Raw genomic sequence first — 17,111 nt, 5'->3', positions numbered from 1 at the left:
AATTTAATGTAATGACACTAATAAATAAATTGTATCATAGATCTATAAATATAAGAATTTTTGTTTGAGAGATTCATTCACCAATTTCTTTTATCCAACACAAAAAGTACTTAAAATTACTAAACTCGTAATAGGTTTTAAACCATAATCTTGAACATGATTGCATGGATAAACTCAGAAAGTGGTCCCCACTACCAGAGCAGCAAACAAACACAACAGAGTGCAAACATAGAAGGGATCGCCAGATTTAACTTTTGAAACATAGTTTCTCACGAAATTGGTGTGCCATCTCCGCCCCCGTTACCCTTTTCTTTCCCTTCTTATATTCACTCTCTTTCTCTTCCCTTTACCCTTTATTCTTCTTCTTCTTCTTCTTCTCTCCAATAATTGTTTTGCATTGCATTGCTCACTTCTCTTTCATATGGCTCCAGCCTTGGAAGCCCAAGTTCCAGAAGAGGCACAACAAACCGTGGCCAATAACAACAGCTTCTTGAACAGTGTCAATGATGCTGCCTCACACAGATCCAAAGTCACTGTTATTGGAAGTGGCAACTGGGGCAGTGTTGCTGCTAAGCTCATTTCATCCAACACGCTCAGGCTTGGCTCCTTCCATGGTAATTTCTTCCTCGTTCGCTACTGTCATGAGATTCCTTGTTCCTGAAGATCAAGTGTTAATATATCAAATGATCAAATTAGTTTCCAAATTTCTAACATGGGTTTAATTTGTCCCTCAAGTTACAAAACTGTGATTTTTAGTCCTTTAAGTAAGGTGGTCGTTATTTTAGTTGCTGATGTTGTTAAATGACTGTTTTTAGTCTTGAAATTGATATATATATATATATATATATATATATATAGTCTATCAGGTATCATAATCATGGAATTTTGGTCCCCTTGTCGGGTATTGGAATCATGGAATTTCGGTCCTTGGATTCCAATTGCCTCAATTGGGTCCCTCTTAGTTTCTTCCATTTACATTGTTGGATAGAATCAGGATTGGAAATGGGAAAAACTTAAGGACATAATTGCTGTGATGAGAACTAATGTTCAAAAGATTTAAGGACTAACTTACTAAGATTAAAAATGTCATTCTTACAATTTTACAGTTTAGATAGCCTGATATTCTTAATTTCATAGACTAATTTAATGCATTACTCGATTTCGTATTAGTGCATTTGTGTAGAGTGATGTTCTTAATTTGATTCTTTATGATGAAAAATATTAAGAGGGATAACGCTTTTGTGGTTGTATGCTCAAACATAACTTTCCTTATTAAACAAATTTTCCTTTAGCTTCTGAAATTTCCAATTTTGCTGAATTCAGAAGAAGTGAGGATGTGGGTTTATGAGGAGACATTACCGAGTGGTGAGAAGCTCACAGATGTCATCAATCGAACCAATGTAAGGACTAGCCATACATTTTCATTTTCATTGAGTTTCCAAAAGAATGTCAAATAATATTACCATTATTATGTTATGACTGTACCAAAAAAGAAATTGAACATCACTATTCCTTTTGGCAGGAAAATGTCAAATATCTTCCTGGAATCAAGCTTGGCAAAAATGTTGTTGCAGATCCAGATCTTGAAAATGCAGGTATTTAATATTATTTACTGTGGTTTAGAAGATAAAAATCACAAATTCACACCAAAAGAACCAAATTTTTAAATAAAGAAAAAGGATATATACTAAACAACATGAGTATTAAAAAATGTTCACTGTTTACTTGGGGGGTAAATTATGCAGTGAAGGATTCCAACATGTTAGTCTTTGTGACTCCACATCAATTTATGGAAGGAATATGCAAAAGGCTTGTTGGGAAAATAAGGGCAGATGCTGAGGCTATTTCCCTTGTTAAAGGGATGGAGGTCAAGATGGAAGGTCCATGCATGATATCTAGTCTTATCTCCGAGCAACTGGGAATCAATTGTTCTGTTTTGATGGGTGCCAACATAGCAAATGAGGTAGTTAGAAGAAATTAGAGTTTTATTTTTGCTCATTTTATATTTGGTTGTTGTAATTATTATTAGTGTTTGTGCAGATAGCTGTGGAGAAGTTTAGTGAAGCTACTGTTGGATACAGGCACAACAGGGAAGTCGCTGAGAGATGGGTTCAGTTGTTTTATACTCCCTATTTCATTGTGACAGCTGTGAGTGCTCACATTCTTTAGTAAATGACCACAAAAATGGTGAAAAGCTTATCACATGAAATTCTGAATGAAATTGAGGAATTTTTTCCTAATGTAATCGTTAATACTAAGGAAATATCATCATGACTCATGACAAGATGTTATGGTAACGGGTAATTTTAACTTAGTTTAATTATCTTTTTGGTACATATAGTTTCATGAAATTTACGTTTTGGTCTTTATGATTAAAAATGTTCCATTTTAGTTCTTATATATATTATTTTTGTTCACTTTTAGTCTTTTTCGTCTATTTCTATAAAGACTAAGATAAAATTTATATAACTATAGAAATTAAAAGGAAACAAAATTGATATGTATAAAAACTATAAAGTAAAGTTGATGAAATTATAGAGACCAACAACGTAATTAAACCTTTTAAATTTGCAAAACACTGAGATAATATTTGAGCTTATGAATTTGTTATTCTATGTACTAAATAGATTCAGGATGTTGAAGGGGTTGAACTATGTGGAACTTTGAAAAATGTTGTGGCCATAGCAGCAGGTTTGCTACAGTATATACAATTTTATCCTCCCTTTTTGTATTTTTGTGAACGATCAAGGAATGACCCACAAATGGAACAGGTTTTGTTGATGGCCTGGAGATGGGAAACAATACAAAAGTAAGTTTAAAAGATTTTATTATCATAAGGTTTTCGAAAAGACAACAAAAAGAAAAAAAAATATAATATATATATATATGTATATATATATATATATATATATATATATATATATATATATATATATATATTTATTTGTGTCTTTGATTTGGTTTTCTACACATGTATGTAGGCTGCAATCATGAGACTTGGTCTTAGAGAAATGAAGGCATTTTCAAAGATGTTGTTTCCATCTGTTAAGGACAACACCTTTTTTGAGAGCTGTGGTGTAGCTGACCTTATCACGACATGCTGTAAGGAAGCTAACTAACTTCACCTATTTTTCATAGCTTGTCTTATGAAAACCATATTGTATGTGGCAGTGGGTGGAAGAAACAGGAAAGTTGCTGAGGCCTATGCAAAGAATGGAGGGAAGAGGTTGGTTTCTATTTCTTTCTCTTTTTTAGGCTGAGGAAATGGAAATGTTTGACTTAGTTATATATTCATTCTTTTCTGCAGATCTTTTGATGAACTTGAAGCAGAGATGCTTCAAGGCCAGAAATTGCAGGTATGTTGATGAAACTAGTATGACAAATAGTACGCTATACAGACTGTTTAAATAAACATTTTTATAATTATTTATTGGAGAAAATAAAAAGATAAAATAAATTGAGTTTCTATCCCAAGTTAAAATCAATTTAAGCATCTCAACTTTTGGAGCAGTTAGATGAGAGAGTTTTTATAAAAATTAAATGCATAGATTGATGGGAAAAGCGCAATTTATTTTACCTTTTTATTTTCTATTCCTATAAATACTTATGGAAACTAATCAGGTCCTTACTTTATATAGTAACTACTAGATAATCTAATAAACAATCACAAATACACCATTGGATGATATATGTACTATATAACTTGTTAAATACGAAATTAGCAAAGTAGAAATTATTAACCAACATGGTCTTTTGTGCTTAAATTTTGAACTTCCCTATCTTTATCCAAAGTTCTACTGGTAAACAACCAAACCCAAATTAGAACATATTTGGATAAATTTTTCAGAAGCACTTTCAAAATAAAATTTTTTATAAGATAAAATTAGTTTATGCATGAGTTAAAAATAAAATTTTGGAGAAGTTAATTGGAAAGAGTTTCTACAAATTAACTTATGGATAAACTTATTTCATTTATCTGTAAATACTTTTAGAGAAATTTACCAAAACATGCCTTTAAACTTTGATGTCAAAGGAAATTTCTTCCTACGACAAAGCAACACACCATATTCTTTTTACTAGAAAAATGATACACTAATGGTTTTGTGTTATTAATTTTGATGTCCTTATAAATCTAACTTTCTTGCACCAAGGGTGTCTCAACTGCAAGTGAGGTTTATGAGGTTCTAAGCCACAGGGGGTGGCTACAGTTATTTCCTCTCTTCTCAACAGTGCATGAAATAAGCACTGGCCTACTTCCACCATCAGCCATAGTTGAATACAGTGAGAAGCTACCAAGGTCCTTCTAATTCAAAGCACATTTGTTGAATAAGCCATATAATCTCAAGGGTATACAAATAGCATGTTTTAGCTCTATCGACTGTGGAAAACCTTTCAAATAGAAATGCTTTCAGCTATGCCAACAAGGGACTTGTTTCCACAGTTGAGGTTCTCTGAAGGTCAAGGAAGTTGCCTTTTATATCAAGTTATATTATACATGCTATGCAACAAAACTTACATAGTTTACATATACAATAAAGTAGTAATTTATATTTTTCTATTGATTGATTTTTCCATTTTCTACAAGATATTAACTGAGCTGTGTGTTTTATTCCCCCAATTTGGATAAGGAAAATTTTTTAGGATTTAACACATTGGGTTGTATATGTTGAAGGACAACATTACCTGAAATTAATTTGCCTATCGTTTCTCACTTTTTGTCCCCTCTTTTTTGTGACATCCAGTTAACAGTGCTCATGAATGATGCATAACGTAATTAATTATCTCATTGGTTTTGTACAATACCAATTTGACTATTTCCAAAGTTGTGTACAATTTATCATAATTTAGGTGAGTTTTACACATGTATTTGAGTCCTCCTCAAAGATCAATCCAAAAGTTTATGTATAACAAAGTAGTGTATAATTAATGTTTCTAGGTTATTTACATCGAGAATAAATTATACCTACTTATAAAAATAAAATAAATAAATAAAATATATCTCCTCTGGGACATTTGCATGCCTTATTCAGATGCAAATGTCTCAGTTAGCCATTGTAACCCTGAAGAATTATCATGGACAATGTTGATTGGAAAATTTTCAAGTGATAAATTGATGAGAATGTAACCTGAAAGCTACTTTGATTTGATAAGCTAGGGTGGAGAGAGAGGGAAACGACAACTGCAATATTATGTTGATCATTGATCAATCAATTCCATTTTTCTTTTTTTACAATAATCAATTCCTATTTCATGACTTTACAAAGGATGCATTATTGAATTTCAATTATAAATCAAATCAATTCTTTTTTTTTATTATTATTATTCCAAATACACTCATCATCTGCTGAAAGAACACTAATATGCTGAATAAAGAGATTCTAAATTCCAATTTATGTCATTTGTAATGGCACACTAACTTAGGAGTTGTGTATTGAATAAATTATGTTGTTCTTCTCGGTTGAAGTCGTGTACTTACTTTTTTCTCATTTTGATTTAATTTAGATAGACATGATAATATATGTGAGTTGAATTTGGGATTTTTGGCCCGATGCAATATTTCCCATGACTCATGTTAAATTTGTGATTAGTTCAAAAGAAAAATCATTTAACTAAAATATAGGGCTTAAAATTCAAATCTTGAACACAAATTAGAGTTGCGCTGATCCGATCTAATTATGTTCTTATTTGGGCTTAACATATAGAAAGTCATAAAAATCAAGCTTTTATTACATTTGAGTCTCATTTTAGAAGTTTAAATTATATTTGGCCTCTTTATTCCTAACTTGCTATAGTTTGAAATTTGCATTGAGCTTGTGACCTGTCCAACTTAAACATGCTTGATGGAATGTAAGATTTTGACTTTGAATTTTAAGCATAAATTAAATTTAAGCCTTTTAACTTGATTTGATCAATTATTGAATTTGGGGTTAATTAGAAAAAAAAATCATACAAATTGAACTTTAAAATCTCTAAACTAAATATTAACCCCAAAAGGAACCTTAAGATCAAGAATATTTCATACTATATATTAACATGATCATCAAGAATGAGAAACTAACATATTATTCGAGTCATATATGAACTCTGACTTTAATGTGATATTTTGTTTATATAAAAAGTTCTACATAGTCAATTAATCAGAAAATACTTTTAATATTAATGGAATAATTTAGTTTTTTTTAAAGAATTTCAAATGTTTTAAAATGAAATATTTTGTTTGGATGAAAAATTTACAAAGAATTTAAAATTTAAACATCTGTAAAATTCATTAAAATTATATAATTTTAAATTTTTCCTAAAAAATAAGAATTTAAATTTCTTCTTTCTCTTTCTTCTAACTCTCACTCTTCTCTTTCAAAATTAACATAAAAAATTACAATAATTTTTAATTATTAAATATTTAAAATTATTTTTAAATTATTAAATATTATCTAATAATAATTTTTAAAAAATTATTAAGTATTTACAAATTAACTAATATTTAGTTTTATAAAATTTAATCTTAAATTTTCAATATGTGTATGTGTGTTTAAAGTCAATTTTACTTGTAGTAGATATCAAATTATCCTATCTAAATTAAAAATATAAATTATCTTATTCTAAAATTATTCACTCAAACATAATATTAAGGTAACTATTATAAAAGTTAACAAGCTTATCTTCAATGTGTATAAATAACAATGTAAATCTAGCTTATGTGTATTACTATTAAATTCATAAACTTAACATGAAAACATATAGTTATTAAAAAAAATTAGAAGGACATTTATAGTTGTGGACAATGTAAAATAAATAAATAAATAAATAAATAAAAATAGCATTAATAACGGTAGAGATTAATAAGGCACTTGTTTTAATGGAATAAGTGGCTTTCACCTTCTTTTAGGTGAATGTTAAGGTGGACTTACGAACCATGTGGTTCACGGGTAGCAAGGGGTACTGTAGCAATTTTTTTTTTTCAGTAATTATGAAATTACAAGAAAACTCCTATTAAAAGGGTTGTCCTGAATGGATTTGTACGTGCGAAACTTTCTTTTCATTTCATACTCCATGTTTCATCTCATCTATATCTATAGATATATACAAAAAGAACTCACTCAAATAGTAACTATTTCCATGTGTTAATCAGAGACACATGGAATCCAGATTCTTTACTATAGGGATGATGGTAATGGCAACTTATGGGGTGGATAATAGTAAATCCGTTCCTGTCCTACTATATGAAAATTGGCCATATAACCACTTCATATCCACGTGGGTATTTATTAAGCGGGTATTTATGAATTGCTTGAAAACCCACGGATATTTATAGATATCCATGGATATTTATAAATTTTTTAAGAAATTAAAAAAATTATATTACAAATGATTTTAAATTTATATTTAATGTTAATGAAATATTAAAAATAAAAATTCAATGTTATTTTTGAATTTGTATTTAACGTTAATTTGGTTGAAATAATAATAAAAATGCAAGATAATCAATAACTTAAAATACATTAATCTCACACAAGTAAGGAAAGTCTCATATAACAAAGTTACAATAATTCAATCTCATAATTCTAAACGTAAGTAAACAACTTAAAATAATCTTATTGGTCCAATCAAAGCTAGAAAATTAATCAAATTACATCCAAGATAATTTTATGGAAAGAAAATAAGATGAGAGTGTAGTTTTAGAGTTACGTGGTATAAAGATAATTAGGATATTTAATAAATATTATTAAACGGGTACCTACGGGTATGAATATCATCATATCCGCCCTCATCCCATTTATAAACGGGTAAAAAATTATTCGTCCCTATTATCCACGAGTATCCAATTAACCTATCCATTTATTATTCATAACAGATTTTACCTACAAATACTCGCGAGTACGGGTAATTTTGCCATTCTTATTCTATACCTTAGTGGTGCGAAAGTTACGAAAACTTTCAACTATTTTAAGCCGTTTGATTATAAAAATACATAAGATTTTTGACACGTAATCAAAAATAATAAACATATGAATATAAATAACATTTATTATATATTCAGAAGATCTTAACTTTACATATTCAGAAGATCTTAACTCTTTTTTCTTCTCTTTTTTTTTTTAATTTAATTTTTATCTCTTGATTTGTGATTTTTGGCTTGAAATTCAATAACATGAATTATTACATTTATTATACTTTCACTGTCGCAAAACAAAACCAAAAAGTTTCAAATTTCAAATATGAGAAAAATAAACGATAACAAATTAAACGTTTCAGTGTCTTTTTCAAAAATTATACATTAAAATGAATTATAAAAAATTATACATTAAAACTTTTTATTTGTCATTTGTTTTTTTTATAATACCTAATAAATTAACTCATATTTTAATATAATATGAATAAAAAAATAAAATAAAACTGTATGTATATATTATAATGAAATAAATTTTTTTTATCAAAATAACAAATCTAAAATCTAAATAAAAATGAAAATAAAGAACCAAAAATTGAATAATCATATCAGTAGAAAAAATAAATTATGCATACCTAATTCAACTAAAAACTATTCATCTAAAATTACACCAATGAAGAGGATTACATAGTAGTATTTGATTAAATACATACTTAATTAAACAAAAAAATTTGTCACTCCTAATTTCTTCATAAGGGATGTATGAATTCTCGAGAAGAGAGGAGCCGTGGTGGTCCCCCCGGATCGCCCGGATCCCACGAGTGAAGAGAAAGTTGGATCCCCTGACCAACGTAAAAACAGATTCATTAATCCAATTGGTTTATCCTAAGGCTTTGTAGGAGGGTTTTCTAATTTTTATCTTTCTATTTTTGTAGTTTGGATAGGTTTTATGCATTTATCAAAAATAGTGCTCATAAGCAAATAAATTATGCAGAAAACATTTATTTTAATTAATATTATGCAACAAGCATTTTGCAAAATCAAGCTACAAATGAATTAAGCTAAAACATTGCTACTAACATTATAACAACAACAAGGCCAACACCAATGTTAATTGTTCAAGCAGTTCTTAAAAGTGAACTGTATGGTTACATTGACTTTAATGGTATCAAAATATACCCAAGAAAAATACAACACTAATTAATTATAATACTCTTATCAATGATATCAAAATACACCAAACATATAGTAACAACTAATTATAATATCACTATCAATAAAGTTATTTTCATTGAATCTTAATCAAGGATTGGAGACATGTCATGTAATGATTGACTGTTTATATCATCAAGAGGTGTCTACACAATAACAAAAATTAATTAACATGTTTATAAGTAAGCAAAAGAATTGAAAGATAAAAAAAAATATATAAAGACAAATGATATTACCATCAAAAATTCAATAAAGCTAAATTGATTTTCTAATGTGTAAGGGAGCTTAAAAGTTGGTGGTGCTGAACAAGATACCATGTTGAGTTGATGACTTCTCAATTCTTTATCCTAAAATCAATATGGAAAAATAAAACAAGTGAGAATTCATAAATCTAAAATATATTAAGAATAATATGTACATCAATTTACACATTTGAGACTCTTTACTTGAAGTTTTTTTTTTTCCTATTGGATTGAAGCTCAACCCAACCTTTTAATCGCTTATTTCTCTTTAAGCCATGTTTATGTTTGAATCCCTTTGGTAGCTTACCACCATCACTCACAAATATGAGATTATTATTGTTGCGATTACAAGTACTTTTGGCTTGTAAACGCAACTCCTGAATCTCCTTACACATGACATCTACATTGTTATCCACAATCTTGTGATATTCTTCAGATGTTGACACGTCAGCAGCCAATCTAACAAATTTAAATACAAGTTGCTTATATCTCCTTGTACTAGATAATATTGGAACTCCTTCAACTTCTTTTCCCCTCACATCATGCACAATGTCATTGCGGGCTTCTCTTGTCCATCTTTTTATAATATATTTCTCGGAAATAACCTTAACATCATTTGCTTCAAATACTTTTAATGCATGTGAAAAAAGTATGCCAAATGTTTCAAACTTTCTACAACTACAAGTTATAGAGTTTAAAGCACGATCAAATGAGACTCTCCAAGACCCTTCGTGATTGACCCTAGTGATGACATATTGACATAAAGAGTGGAATTCATTTCTCTCTAATATGCATGAAGCTAAGAAAAGTTTAAACTCATTTTGAAATAAGTCAAATACAATGTGAGTGTATACTTTTGCCAGTTATATGAGTATTGGTGACAACTCATATCTCAACATTGCAAGCTTATGCAAAGACTTATACTCATAAGTTAACTCATTATATCTCTTTTCTTCAACAACTCATTCAAAGTGTTTGAAGAATTGGATAATATCCACATTTGGATTCATGCAAGACTTGAAATTAGAATTCAAACTTTCACTAAGTTGAGTACTTCGCATCCCAAGTGTGAATATTTCCTTCATGTAACATGATGCCCATTTTTCTTTTATGGCATAAACTGATTTAATCCAGTTATTATCATGAACATTATAGTCTGTTATCAATCGCCAAGCCATCTCAAACCCTTCTTTAGTGTCAAGGTCATACATGCATTTTTTGGAATCTCTTAAAAAATAACTTCCTCCTTTCATCAAATTACCAAGGTGCTTAATTCTATTTTGTAACAAGTGCCAAGTACCTAAACCATGATGAGTCTCGGGCATCACTTCAAAAAGTGCCTTAGCCATTGGTTGGTCTTGGTCAGTAAAGATAGTTTGATGTTTTTGTTGATTGTGTGCTTCTAAGAATGTCTCAAACAACCATTTGAATGATTCATTTGTTTTATCATACAATAATGCTGCACCAAAAACGACAATACCTTTATAATGGTTGAAACCGAAAAATAAAGCAAGTGGCCTATTTGCACGATTGGTACAATATGTAGTATCCAATGACACAACATCACCAAAATCCCCATAATCCAATATCATATTTGCATCAGCCCAAAATATATTTGTGATTTGTTCATCTATATCCATTTGGTATGCATGGAAAAAAGATGGGTTCTCCAACAATTTCCGTTGAAAATATTGTAAAAGGCATCCTGTTTCACCATACACCATACTCCTTTGTCTTTTTGCTTTGAGATAATTTTTAACATCTATGCGTGCGTATCCAATATTAGCTCTATGGCCCGCAAGTGTACTCATTAGTTGAAATGTTAACTTTTGCCTTAATCTAGAGTCATTAGCCAAATCAATCTCATAAGCTTGGACTTCAGTTGTAACGACCTGCCCTAGGCTATCACATCAACAACCAATATGATAACTAAAGTAAAATAATATATAATAAAGAAAAGAGAGCAAAGGCCAACTACACTAGAATGAAAATATACAATTATGTATAAATTGTTTTCATCATATAAAACATAATTTTATAAAACAGTCATCCTCAACAAGGTTATACAGTCATCCAAAAAAATAATATAATTATAACATCATAAAAACATCAAAATAAGACACCCTAGGTGCTGGTCAAGCTCTAGGTCTAGCCACTTCTCAAAGCAGCTACCAAAAGACTCCTTGTCATCCCAAAGCCTCACACCTGATCTGCTCCCCCACATAGTGAGATAATCACAATCCACATCATGAAAATATAAGGGTTAGCATGTATAAAACCAACCATAGCACAACGAAATGAAATATCATCAAAACAGATATTCATCAACAATTTTTATCCATACCAAGGGAATGACAACAGTATTACATGTCTATCTCCATGCCAATATAAACCAAATCCAAAAATTCAACGTATACATATCCATACCAATGCATACATATTCTATAGTAATGAAGAATCCATAACCATTGTATACAATCCATACCATATGCATACATATTCCATATCCATACGAATGTCACACCACTGTATAATCCCATGAAGTAGCCAACACATCCAAACCAAATGTTGGCCTTAACACATCCAAACCAAGTGTTGAATTAGTGAACATGTCACCTGTCCATGTCACATACCTACCTCTCATAGAAAATATACAGTTGGGTTACATCGTCACGTAACACTAGTGATCCTGACCACTTCATCCATCAGTATGACTCGGCCTTCCCCTCATACTAGTAGCAAATAGAATACTTAGAGGAGTATTTCAGAATCCACCTAACATCTGAAGTGGTTTATTATATAATCTTTGGAAAAGTTCCATATTGGAATCCTCACCATGGGACTCCCAAATTCCATATTTTTCCAAAGACTATATCCTAATCTCACCAAGAGATCTCTCAATTCATACCATAACCTTACTCCTCTAAGTCCTATTAGCTTTCCAAACCAAACACACATAGCATATTCCATAATTACATACAAATTTTTTCATAACCATGCCAAATTACTCAAAGTAACAACATAAATAATTAAACATCCAAAACAACTATCAACTTAATCAAATCACTCTTTGTGAAATGACAATCTTCACATAAAACAGTGTGTCAAGAGTTATACTACTCCTATCATGCTCATCTTTATCTCATATGAAAGCTAATATGATTTCCTACAACTCTTATCAAGACATAATGTCCTAATTTCATTATCTACTTTGTCAAAACTTACAAAAACCTCAACAGTTATAACTAATATTGACAACTTGACCCTTGTTCACTAAAACAGCCATATCTAGAGTTCTAAACCTCCTTTTTGGGTGATTCCAGTGCCATTGGAAAGCTAACATCCAAGGATATAACTTTTATGCAGACTTAAAGACCAACATACTCACGCCCGGTGCACTAATATCCCGCCCAACGCAAAACTCAAATAGAGACCTACAGAGGTCTCAGTGCCCGGCGCATTTATCCTACGCCCAGTGCAATTCTAGACAGAGACTCCCAATAAGTCTCCATGCCCGGCATGCTCAAATCATGCTCGGCACCATATCAGCACCCAAAACACAAGGACCACGTCTGATAGTGCGCTCGACCTGGTTCTCCCCACGCCTGGCGTGATTCACCTAGGCATTTCCATTTCAAATCACGCCCGATGTGATTTGATAATGGTGGTCCCTGATGAATGCACGCCCATCACCAAGAACTGCGCCTGGCGCATGTGCAACCAGAAACCCCTGAAAACCTCGAAAATTCCTTCCCAACATGAACCCAATCTAAATGACATAAGTTTGAACCATTATAAAGCATAAACATTATCCAAAAACAACATATTAAGTGATAAAATCAAGTCTTAATCATTAATCCATGAAACTTCAGAAATGCAAGATTTGGACCAAACCCTCAAATCTCAATTCAAACTTCAATCTCACTTTTCAAGGCTTTAGAGGATAAATCTCTTGAAACTCTAGTTATGAAGATTGATCCTAGCGTGATAGGCTTCTCAAATGTGTCTTCAGCTTCCCTCTGGACCAAAGCCTCTCTCTATACTTTCTCTCTCTAGAAACTGTCCCTGTCTGACAAATGAGACCCTCCGGTCATAAGTCCCTATATATAGCCATTTTCCAAAATTTTCAAATTTCACCCTTAGCACCTATTCACCTTAAATATCCTATTCCTTGTAGTATTTCAACTTCCTAAGCTCTAAAACAACCTCAAATTCACTTAAAAAAACCATATTTATCTTAGGTTCCTATATTTCAATCTCCTACCAGTCCTATTCCTTTCTATACAATACTCACAACTCACCATCATATGAAATGCAACATATATCAACACACAAACAAATATCATCTTCAGATACATATGCTTGGAATAATGAGTTGTATGCCATGATACTTCACTTAACTAAGATGAGAAGGAAGATGATCAGTCTTCTTCCCTCTTAGTACTAATTCAGTATATTGGTGTACAATGCATCATTCACCACATTCATGCACACACATGCCTATATAAACACATCAAAACAACAATATCTTGTTCTTACTGCAAAATCACTACCATGTCCAAACAACTAATCAAAACCACATAATTATACAACATGCACAAAGATAAGAAAATTTCAAATCCACACCTCCAAATCCATATAAACAACATACACATATATACATACATATATATATATACACATAAAGTATATCTACTAAATAGCTCGATATTTCCATGGCGTTACATCAGTTATCTTTCTATGTGATGCAAGCATATGCATTGTTTCTGGAAGTTGCAAAGGGTGATTATGTTCCTTTATAAATTCATGGATGATAAATTTTTCATTTTTCACCACAAGTGAAATTCTTACTTTACAATCAGTTCTAGTCTCAGCTCTATGCTTTCTCATCAAAACATCTCTTTTGTCTATTGATCGTAACCCTTCCTTACAACAAACAAATCTACATGAGGTAGTAGTACCATCTTTTTTAAAATTTACATATCGTTTCCTAACTCCAAAACCAACATTTGCACCATAAGCAAGCCAAAATTGGCAAACTGCCTCTAAATTATCAACTTCCATATCCATTCTTGGTTTCCAATCAACATTTAAAGATTCCATAATATACTTCCTATCAGAAGAATGAAAAATAAGAATAAGAATTAAACAAAATTATAAGTATAAACTAAAGAGACGTAAACAAAAGAAATTTAGTATCTCGAATTTGTATAAAATGAGCTATATTGAAAGCACATGTTCTAACATGTCATGTCACATATATCTGCTTATGCATGCACATTAATTTCAGAAGTTGAGCCAGATAAAGACAGAAAGAAATTTATTTACATATTATTCTTAGCTTAATAAGAACAAAATTTCTCAAATCCAACAGTGATATACGTATATTATATATCATATCAGGTACTATTTTCTTATAGCAACGTGCGACTAGTATCAGTAAAACAAAGTTCAAATTCTTAAATAAAGTTCAGGTATTGAGATTTGCGGATAGAAAATATGATTTAGAGGAAATATTCTAATAAAAATATTAAATAAAAATTCAAGATTAATTACCAAAATGCTACGCGTATAAAATCAGCTGCTCTTCTAGAGGATGTTTTGCAGTAGTCTCAAAGGTGTTTTGCAACAGCAGTCCCAAAGGGGATGTTGGATTTGCAGCAACTACTGAAGGTGTTTTGGAGAAGAAGATGAAGCTTATATTTTGTATCGGAGAAGCTGTCTCGTTACGTTTCCGAAAAGTTTTTGAATACATAAAATTAATGTATGTTAAAATATTCATTATTCATTAGTTAAAATATTTTATTTATGCTCAGATGTTTATTGTCTACGTGTCAAAATCGTATATATTTTTATAATCACATGGCTTAAAATGATTGAAAGTTATGTAACTTTCGCGCTACTAAGTCAGAAAATCCAGATCCAGACACATGTACTCACTTAACTACACTCAAAAAATTAACTATAAATGGAATAATCAGATTTAAAACCTTTTTTATCAAAAAATTTAACACCTATCATGCTATAAAGGAAGCTTAGGAAATAATAAAATATTATACTAAACAACATAAAAGTAAATATATTTTATTGATAAAAATAAGCCCATTAAACATATGATTGAACTACAAGTCATTTACCTTACATATTTTGGATCTCTTTTATTTACTCTTGTATGTAAAATAGAAATGAAAATGGGAGCCACGACAAAAGGCTGAATAAAAGGTTAACATTGATACCTATAAAAGCAAACATGTGATAGTGTACATAGTAAATCTATACTTAAAAAAATGGTTATTTTGTGTGACCTTTGCCTATAGACGTGCAAAGGTTTTGAGAAAGGAAAATGCACACCGTTGCTCTAATCCGATCGCAAGTAAATGATTCACCTTTTACAAATCAAAGCGTGACTCAGTTTACAAGTTTAATATATTTACACAAATACAATGGTTCTTTCGCTGCACTCCTTTAACCATAGATGTGGAAGAAACATTCTTATGAAACCTATTGACGTAGGAAAAAGCAAACATATCCTCCGATTGCAAGAACATCATCGATTATGTGGGAAAGTGTGTTTGCGCCCATTTCAAGGTACATATTTTGTTATTTTTAATGAAAACTTGAAATTTCATTTTCAAAATTAAGTTTCTCTACTGTCCCATTTGCTCTATAAATATAACTTCATTCATGGGAATGGTTAATATGGGTTATCTCACTTGCTAAAGTTTTTACCAAAACTTATATAAGGAATTTCTCACTCTTCCTAGGGTTTTTAGTGCATTTTTTTTTCTTTTTATTATAAAGATTTAAATGGCAACTTTATCTAACCAATTTAACCTCATTGTTGAAATTAATTTTGAAAGAGAGAACTAGAAGATATTAGTGCAAGTTGTGAGACTATGGTTTGTTTCTGATTTCAATAAGCAAAAGATTCCATTTTCTATGGAATTGCTTTTTGGTCGACATGAATGTATACAAAAATTTATTGCATTTTCTTAATGTTGAATATCTAATTATTGTTTTCTAATTTTTCTCAATCTATCGGTGTATTAGCAAGATAGAATACATGCCTCTATTAGAAAAACTCTAATCTATAAGTTTCAAAAGGACATTAGTAAGGGTGGTGTGTATTCTATTCACTCTTTTGGAGTTGCTGAAAATGCTAGAGATTACAAAACTAGCAGACACACCTACAAGCTTAATTTTCAATTTGGTACTAAAGTGGTATTGGTTGAAAATACTAATGTGTTTACTTAACTCACTCAAATAGCAACTTTTTCCATGTGTCAATCAAAGACACATGTACTCACTTAACTACACTAAAAATTTAACTATAAATGGAATAATTAGATTTAAAACCTTTTTTACCAAAAAATTTAACACCTGTTAGGCTATGAAGGAAGCTTAAGAAATAAAAAAAGATTATACTAAAAACATAAAAGTAAATATACTTTATTGATAAAGAAAGCCCATTAAACAAGTGTTTGGGCTACAAGTCATTTACCTTACATATTTTGGGTCTCCTTTATTTACTCTTGTATGCAAACTAGAATGAAAATGAGAGCAACACAAAAAATTGAATAAAAGGTTCAACATTGATATATGTAAAAGCAAACATGTGATAGTGTACAAAGTAAATCTTTACTTAAAAAAGAGGGCTATTTTGTGTGACCTTTGGCTATAGATGTGCAAGAATCATTCTAAAGGTTTTGAGAAAGGAAAATACACGTTGTTGCTTTGATCCAACTGTAGGTAAATGATTTACCTTTTGC

At 30.5% G+C, this 17,111-nt stretch overlaps 1 protein-coding gene and 1 pseudogene across 1 annotated transcript; one reads left to right on the top strand and one right to left on the bottom strand.

Moving 5' to 3' along the window:
- Positions 1–230: 230 nt before the first annotated feature.
- On the top strand, positions 231–4,711 carry LOC109818410 (glycerol-3-phosphate dehydrogenase [NAD(+)]). The gene is made up of 11 exons (XM_020383865.3): positions 231–614; positions 1,324–1,400; positions 1,523–1,595; positions 1,746–1,963; positions 2,041–2,148; positions 2,628–2,691; positions 2,772–2,809; positions 2,982–3,102; positions 3,172–3,226; positions 3,308–3,356; positions 4,152–4,711. The coding sequence occupies exons 1-11, from the start codon at positions 422–424 to the stop codon at positions 4,305–4,307; spliced, it is 1,152 nt and encodes a 383-aa protein (XP_020239454.2). The 5' UTR covers positions 231–421; the 3' UTR covers positions 4,308–4,711.
- Positions 4,712–9,385: 4,674 nt separating this feature from the next.
- Positions 9,386–14,445, bottom strand: LOC145955257 (protein FAR1-RELATED SEQUENCE 5-like; annotated as a pseudogene).
- Positions 14,446–17,111: the final 2,666 nt, after the last annotated feature.

The sequence above is a fragment of the Cajanus cajan genome, chromosome 2 (assembly GCF_000230855.2).
Source record: "Cajanus cajan strain Asha chromosome 2, NIPB_CcT2T_4, whole genome shotgun sequence".
Taxonomy (NCBI): domain Eukaryota; kingdom Viridiplantae; phylum Streptophyta; class Magnoliopsida; order Fabales; family Fabaceae; genus Cajanus; species Cajanus cajan.
This window is presented reverse-complemented; position numbering and strand designations above follow the sequence as displayed.

What these genes read in the sequence shown, in the direction of transcription:
- LOC109818410 (XM_020383865.3), top strand. Translation starts at nt 422, where the DNA reads ATGGCTCCAGCCTTGGAAGCCCAAGTTCCAGAAGAGGCACAACAAACC. An exon ending in TGACCTTATCACGACATGCT is followed by an intron (nt 3,103 to 3,171) that starts GTAAGGAAGCTA and finishes TGTATGTGGCAG; the next exon opens with TGGGTGGAAGAAACAGGAAA. An exon ending in TTCAAGGCCAGAAATTGCAG is followed by an intron (nt 3,357 to 4,151) that starts GTATGTTGATGA and finishes TCTTGCACCAAG; the next exon opens with GGTGTCTCAACTGCAAGTGA.